The sequence below is a fragment of the Oratosquilla oratoria genome, chromosome 18 (assembly GCF_046742065.1).
Source record: "Oratosquilla oratoria isolate Oo_2021 chromosome 18, ASM4674206v1, whole genome shotgun sequence".
NCBI classification, from domain to species: domain Eukaryota; kingdom Metazoa; phylum Arthropoda; class Malacostraca; order Stomatopoda; family Squillidae; genus Oratosquilla; species Oratosquilla oratoria.
In genome coordinates this window covers 65,022,708-65,030,980 of record NC_134794.1, presented here as the reverse complement: position 1 = coordinate 65,030,980, position 8,273 = coordinate 65,022,708, and the positions used below count along the sequence as shown (strand labels likewise).

At 35.9% G+C, this 8,273-nt stretch overlaps 1 protein-coding gene across 1 annotated transcript; it reads right to left on the bottom strand.

Moving 5' to 3' along the window:
• Window positions 1-552: 552 nt before the first annotated feature.
• LOC143034946 (uncharacterized) lies at window positions 553-6,932 on the bottom strand. The gene is made up of 2 exons (XM_076201294.1): window positions 6,865-6,932; window positions 553-2,777 (listed from the first exon to the last, which is right to left on the bottom strand). The coding sequence occupies exon 2, from the start codon at window positions 2,733-2,735 to the stop codon at window positions 2,175-2,177; it is 561 nt and encodes a 186-aa protein (XP_076057409.1). The 5' UTR covers window positions 2,736-2,777; window positions 6,865-6,932; the 3' UTR covers window positions 553-2,174.
• Window positions 6,933-8,273: the final 1,341 nt, after the last annotated feature.

Sequence of the window (8,273 nt, the reverse complement as noted above, 5' to 3'; positions counted from 1 at the left end):
AACAGTAGGAGTGGGTTAGAGCGTCGTTACTTGCGGCGAAGGTCGAGGTGAGGGCGGTTCAAATCCTTCCACCAGTGAAGTTGAACTAAGGGCATGGTTCAATTCCATGCTACAAAGCCCTCTGTGAGGGGCACCATCCTAGCCTCCCGATAGGGGGAAGTGTGTGACATTAAACCATATCATCATCAAATTAAAGAATTGTACAGTATATAGTTCCACAAACCCCAAAGAACCAACAGTAATATAAAGGAACAGATCTCTCGGGAGACCCATGGCTCCTAGGTAACTGGTAACAGCCACTGGATTGGTCCACGAATCTCTCGTGTAAGCAAGATTGTATTGTCTGGGTGATGCTAGAGCAGGATTTGCCAAACTAGATTCACCCCACAAGGTCAGTTCTTCCAGCCTACTGCCACTAAAACATGTCAAAAAAGTTGGTAAATGATTGGCAAATAAATATGTTGGTTATCATTATTTTTTTGTGTATTCAATGTATGGTTCTGAACAAATTATGTGGCCTGTACTCGTCATTCTAAGTTATCTGGCCTGCTGTGAAAGTTTGATGACCCCTGGGCTAGAGCAGGAAAGTAGGATGGGGCATTCTATGCCTTCTGTTTAGTAATTACACCTAGGGCAATTGCACTTTTACCCAGAAATGCCTGTGTGTGGGCACTGAATAAAAGTCGTTCTCTAATGTCAATGTCCCGGGTATTTCAAAAGAGAAGCCAAAGTACTCAAAGTTCACAAACCTGAAAAAGATTAATGACAGACTATCTTTCACTTTTTTTTCCCCCGAGGTAACATCACTTCAGAGTATTGAAATAAATCTTCAAAAATATTTGTTTAGATATATTTACATATTCATCTATCCTTAAGTAAATTTCTGTACAATACATGAATTATTGGATACCAGTTTAGTTTATGCATACAAGTGGTTTATTATGACAAGTATTGATAGGAAGAGAAAACAGTGGTGGCTTTGTGTAGGTTTATTTCTCTTCTCTGATGTTTTATGCAAAAGTGCTTCCTCACAAGATACAGAAAAAAAAATGAACATGCAAGTAATATGTGTGCACGCACTACTATCTTGGAGACAGCATTATATGTAACACACCATGTAGGGGATACAATGAGATATACAGAGGAGAGGCAGATCATGGTGTAATGAAAATGTGAACATAAAGCTAATATGAACCATAGATTGCAACTCAAGCCAAGCACAGAGTAAGACCAACAGCATCCATGGGAGAGCATGTGTAGTAGAAAGGCATGGGAAAGATGAGGTTAGCACATATGTGTATATGAACCAATGAAATTACCAATGACAGGGAGGGATTTGTATGTTGGGTAAGATGGCAGCAATAATGACTATAAAGAAGGGGCAACCATCCAAATCATGTGCTGAGAAGCCAATGGCAACATAGAGTCAACCAAGGTCAACAATTGACCCAGGAGCAAGATATGGAGATGCAACATTCATGAACAAAAGATGAGAATAGGAGACATATCTTAGTGGAATAAAAAAATCCAAGAAAAATGTGTTCTTTCTGTAATCTTAGAGAAAGGATTTCCATCCAGAATACTGGAGAAATAAACTCAAACAAGCTTGCTGCTGCTTTTTCTCCAACTACCAATGTATATGTATACCAAAAGACCCCTTATATGAGGGGGATAGGTCCAAGCATACACCCATCCTACATCCATCCCACACCCTTACCAATAGAATTTATTCATTATTACAGGTTATTGTATTGTAATTGTAGCTAACAATTCACCAGCACCTTTATCCTTGTGGACAATATCACACTGTTGCTGTGATACGTTTTAGGTTCATGGTGTTGTGTTAGTGGGGTGGGGGTATATATAGGGGCATAGTAGCTCTAAGATATAGGAATGCTTATGTATCATTCTAGGTGTAAATGACAGGTACAACAAATGAGTTCTTAGACAGGTATGGGCAAGACCTTTTGATATATGTATGTACAGTAAGTGGAGTATCACATGGGCTTATCACAGCTTGGTAAAAATTGTGAATCGGGCTTTCTTATAATGTAATGAAGTTACATAATGCAGCCTGACACTATAATATAGTCATTATCCTACAGTTGTGAACTGATATATGATCATATCTTAAAAAAAAATATATGCACAATTCTCTAAGTGAAATTTTTTTGCTAAACAAAACAGTCTTCTGCAGCATCAAGGCCAACTAAATCTTGGTCAATGCCAAGATGTTGAAGAAGTGTATCCAGTGTTAAATGCTCTGAGCCATCTTGCATGGCCCCCTTCTCCTGCAACTTGCTTCTTAGATCAAGCAGAGCAGACCTACAACCATTCAGCCAAACATCAGTAATACTCCTCAAGTCTTGCATTTCCCACTTGGCCCGATACGTGCGAGCAAGTTTTAGTTTTCGCAACTTTTCTTCTTTACTGGCAATTCTGGACTTGATTTCTTCTATTTCCTGTGCAGTCTGTGAAGGCGAGTTTAATGTTATGGTTCTCCTAGAAAGTCTACTTGAAGTCTCCTCCTCTAAAGGCTCCCCAGCCTTTCGCTTTCGGGATTTTGGTGTGGAAATATTGATACATTTTTCAGTCTGATATGCTTTTGGTCCACCTTCTGGTGTCTTCTCTTGGCCCAGATCATCCATACAGACTCTCTTTCCAGAAGACTCTTCTTCTGCAGTAGTTCCTGAAGAAGGGCCTGATTCTTGGTTAGCAAGAACAGCTTCAGCCATGAGGTTATTAAAGAGCAAAAATATCACCCATTACCTTTCATCCTGAAATGAATAAAGAAAAATAAATAAATAAAATAAATACATAAAAGTCTAAATGAACAAAATTTTCTGTATGAAAACAAATTACAGCTTACTGTGGACAAATAAGCTAGGACTAACATATTCATGTATACATTCTCTATAGATATGAGGATACACAAAGCAACTGTACCAGGAAAAATCTTACAAATTTGAAAAATATATACCACAAATGAAATAAGCTCCCAAAATGATTTCATAAATATCTGACCAATTCATAAATTAATCAATTCAACCTTATCAACAATTACCAAAAATTTACCTTATGAGGAGAGGCTTAGGCACCTTAACTTACACTCTATGGAAAGACATAGGGTGCAGGGTGATCTAATAGAGGGTGTTCAAGTGGATCAAAGGCTATAACAAGGGTGATGCAAACAAGGTCATCATATTAAGATAACAGGGCAGGACTCAGTAATGGATTTAAATTGGACAAATTTAGATTTAAGAAGGAAATAGGCAAGAACTGGTTTACTAATGGGGTGGTCATCAAATGGAATAGACTTAGTAAGCACTGAAACTATAGGTTGTTTTAAGAAACAGACAACTTTATGGACGGGGATGACAGGTGGTAACGGACATGGAACTGCCTAGTGTATACCATATGGTCTCTTGCAATCTCCATTCTTATGTTCTTATGAGTCAAAACAACAAAAACTATCAAATAGCAAGGCCTACTATAATTCCACCTCTTAGTGGAGATGTTATTGAAATATTCATGAAATTTCCTCATAAAGTTCCAATAGTGAATTAAGCATGGATGTGGTTACTACAAAAGTCCAGTTTTTATGTTATCCAATATATTTTATATAAAAGTGTACTACCCATATATCAAAAGTAGTGTTATAGATAAAACTTTTATAAAATAAAAGCAAATGTGAAAAAAAAATCCAGTATATCCCCAAACATAGGCTGTACTAATGTTCTAAAAATTTACTATATCCATTGTCCAAAAAATTATCTCGTGTTAACTGTCAAGCCCCCATTTCAATGTGTGGTTAAGAAGAAGTTTGTGTATTTACCTAGTTGTATCTTATGGGAAGGGGAGCTACGCTCGTGGTGTATGTGTGTGTGTGTGGGGGGTGAATGTCCCCCCTACCCTTTAAACAAATCCTAGTGCCTTAGTCTTTTGGACATTGTAGTTTATCAACAAAACTTAACTACCCATTCCACCCCAACCTGTCCCACCCCTTGCATTACCTACTCAAAAGTGGAGCTATTTCAATTTTTCTACCAACCTCTTAATTCAAGGAGAAAAACACCAACGGCAAAACCAATATGAGTAGTAGTTGTAGTTGACATGCAGTATGATAAAAATGTAACACACAGTAAGAAAATATGTCAATGTGTACAAGTATCTGTTATTTAATTCTTAGTACAGCATTCCTTTTCTTCTTTCCCTGTTGACATCATTAATGTGAAGGATGTGCCTGACGGGCCTCAACAAAGATGATACAAGGTTGCAGGTTGGTGAGCTTCAGCCATAGGCTGCTTTGTTCTTCCTAGCTCAGCCTGCTCCTCTGTTATATTAAGATTGTGTTTGCATGACTGAAACCAGGTCCAACCATGTATGAACTTAGAAAATCTATTAAAAATGGTTCAACCACCACACAAAGATGAGGATATTTAGCAATGTTGTTCTCGTTGATCCAAAATTCATCGAGGCCTTTACTTCTGAACAAGGCACTTGCAAGTGCAGTCATGTCAATGAATTCTTCCTCCAGGTGTAAGGTAATGTCTGCATTCCCTATTTCAATACTGAACAGTGTTAGGATCCATTCAGGCACTTTCATTTTTCACAGGTCTTCAAAGTGCACCTTAAAGTATTCAATTAAATTTTCTAGATGAGTCATGTATATTTCTAGGTCACCATCAGAAATGCTTTCACTTTGTATCTGTTGTAAATTTAAAAAATACTGAAAATCTCTACATACCAGTGAAGCTCTAAACAAGCTTAAATTGCCTTGGAATCCCAGTAGAACTGTCCCAGCCTGACCGATGGTAACATCTTTACCCTGCAGAAGTTTTTGTGTCTCATTAAATTTAGAATAGAGGTCTGCCAAATAGAATTGGGCATTTTTGCATCTTTTCAGCTCTTCACGTGTAGCCAAGTCCATCTGTGCAAGGAACTGAATGGTTGAATTGTAGGTACAAGTCAAAAAATCTTTTCAAGCTGTGACCTCTAGACAGCCACCTTACATCAGGAGTAATTGGTTAAACATCTCATCGTTCGCTTTGCACAGCAGTGCAAACAATCATGGGTTAAGTGGACGTGATTTGATTTTGTTAATTGCCCTGATGCCCACTTTCAAGGCATCATGCAGTTCACCACTGAGTTTCTTGGCTACAAGATGCTGCCTGTGCAGTAGAGTGTACAGTGTGTATATCAGGCGCTTTTCCTTTGAGTAGACTTGCAAATCCTCTGTACCAGCCAACCATTGCTGATGGACCATCAGTAGCCACTGCAATAGTATTAATGAAAGGTATGTTGTGCTTTCCAAAATACTGCTGCACACATTGTAAAATTGTCTCACCTTTTGCATCACCTGTGAACTACTTGACAAGCAAAACTTCATAATTAATGTCCTTTTGACTTCTTATAGGCCATGAGAAGATTTAAGCTGCCAAAAGTTGATTCATCAAATTGTAGAAATAATTTACTATTTTGAAGTTCAGATACCAAGGCTTTTTCCATATTATCGGTCATTTCATCAATTCTTATTTGCACCATACTGTAACTTAATGGCAAATTTTTTACAGAACAGAGTGAGACTTCATAACAATTTCTATAACTTCTTTAATGGCTGGAATTATGATTTCCTCACCAACAGTTTGCACCTTTCCTTTCTTTGCTATCACAAGGGATATGTTGTACGGGGCTTCCTGTATGGAATGCATCCTGTACAGACAGTAGAGCTGCGAGAGACAATAAGGAGGGGTTGGTTGAAGGAAGTGTTGCTAGCGCTGCTGAATTTTTTTGAAGATTTACTCATTTGACCTATTGTTTGAATTTAAAAAAAATAATTATATATTTTTGTATCTAGTGGTGTCTGATATTCTTCAGATTTTTACAAATTATTATATTGAGAATTTCCAGTTGGAGGCTTCAATGGTCCCTTCAACCCCAGCAGTAAACATTCACTGACTCCCTGGTTATTCCTCAACCCCTTGGCTATTTACTAACCCCTCTGATGGTCCTATCAACCCCTGGGGCTCAATATTGATCACTCTGAGAACCCCTGGTGTAGTCTATAAAGAAATCGTAATTATACAGTAATAATCTGTTGATAGCCAATTTTTCATACAATTTGAATTTCCTTTGACAGGAAATGCAGCTAAGTAAATACAATTATTAGTTAATGCATAAATATGCTAGCCCCACAATAGGTGGCATCAATCCTTGGGTTCTACCATGGATCTGTACAAGAAGAAATTCTGGTGTGTTGTCTGTGTGCAGTGGATTCCATGGGTAAAATTCCAATCACTTAATACATATATTGAACACAAAACTTATGTCATCCAATAGCACCTAACCTAAATTAACTTAACCATTCCACAGGAAAAATAGATTTCAAATGCGGTGAAGAATGTGTTTGCATGACATTGGAATAAATGTTACTGACTCAGTAATAGCGTAAATAAGAGGTGGATGTGTAAGAAAATGATTGGAACAATAACCATTATAATGTTTTTCAATACAAAACAGCTATTGATAATCGAGTCTTTTTTTTCTGGACTTACTTGGTTACTTCTTTTATAAGCAACAATTAAAACATACAAATACTAGCATCTCAAAAGTACTTTTCGGTCAATCACATTGACCCAAAAGTACAAAATGTACACTGACAATGTACATTTTAAAGACCTGGGAATATAAAATATTCTGGAGTTAAATTTAAATTTCAACATATATATTTGATACTTCTACGTACGAGGAAGCATTGTTCCTTCATTGATTAACATTTAATATTCTTCTTCTTCATTAATGGAGCCAATCAACTTTAAATTAAGATATAAACTTATTTTCGTGTCATCAGAATTATCTAATTACCTTTTCTACAAGAGTAACACACTTAATCTGCCCGCCTTTTTGTTTTATATGTTTACATCATTTTGTCGACATTTGATGCAACTTATGTATAATTTTAAATATTCTATTAAAGTACTTATATTAAAAAATCATATAACTTTAGTATTAGATATAAATTAGCATTATTAGTAGTAATAGGCATATCTAATTACTCGGGCAGTGACGTGAATTAGGATACGAAAGTTTTGTGGATGAAATTGACGTAACAAATTTGATTTGTGGATTCATGTATAACAGAATTTCGTGCAAAGAATTTGTGAAACATATCACTCATTCTATGCTTCGAAATTTATGAATAAAAATAAAATCAATAAAAATATTTTGGAAAGTTTGCGAGCTGTAGGCATCAAGTTCATGTATAAAAGTTTCAAAGTAAGTCTAGCTTCTGGGGGTATCTGTCAATAAAAATATTCATGGTAAGTCTGGTCTTTCAAGTGTTGTGTGTTCAGAATCTAAAAAACAATGCACAGTATCGTATTTATTACCGGAATGGTGTCACACAGGGTGCGTTCGTGATTTCAAAGTAAGAATTCACAGTGGTACATTCAATTACTTTAATTGTCGGCGGAGCAAATATGGACATTGCATTTTTGGTATAGTAACAGTTGTTGCTGTAATTGAATGGGTTGTGGAAACGTAAAACTGATCCAAAAACTTCTAGTTTCTGACAATGAGGTCATTCCCTTTCAATTTTTAAATATTGTATGTTTTTCTGTGAATCAGTGATATTTCTTGCAGTAAACAAAAGAAAAAATGACCTTTTCTACTACTCAGCTTCATTAGTGAATATTTTTACTACTGTAGTCATTTTCTGAGCACGATGCGCAACATATAATTCAGTGTATTGTGTGTAAATGAATGATTATTTAGTTTTTATTGTACGTATTCATATTTTATATTGCATAACAAATGAGTCTTCGTCGCATTAAATATTAATTCATAATTTGATATACATGGAAACTTTTGGGGGGAAATGAGGACAATTTCATGCTCACGAATTTTGTATATCATTCCATTCCTACATTGAATGTAGATAATTTATGTAGTTGTCATTTGTTCTTAATATAAGGGACAACTGTGGTGAAATGTAAACATAAATATTCATTAAATTGGAAACTATTTCGAATTTACATGTAATCAGTTTTTTTAATGAATTTTAGTGGCATCCCTATGGGACAGTCACTCAGCATTATTAACTGATTGCCAAATAATAATAATTATCAATATAATTAATTAATGCTAATTACTTCTGTCGTCTCTCCGTTCTACTATCTTATTTTTCCCATATATAATCATTTTGGTATTTGTTCAGTTGTGCACATGGGCGCGATAAAGCGTTAGAGAATTAAATATTAATTTTGTGAATTATA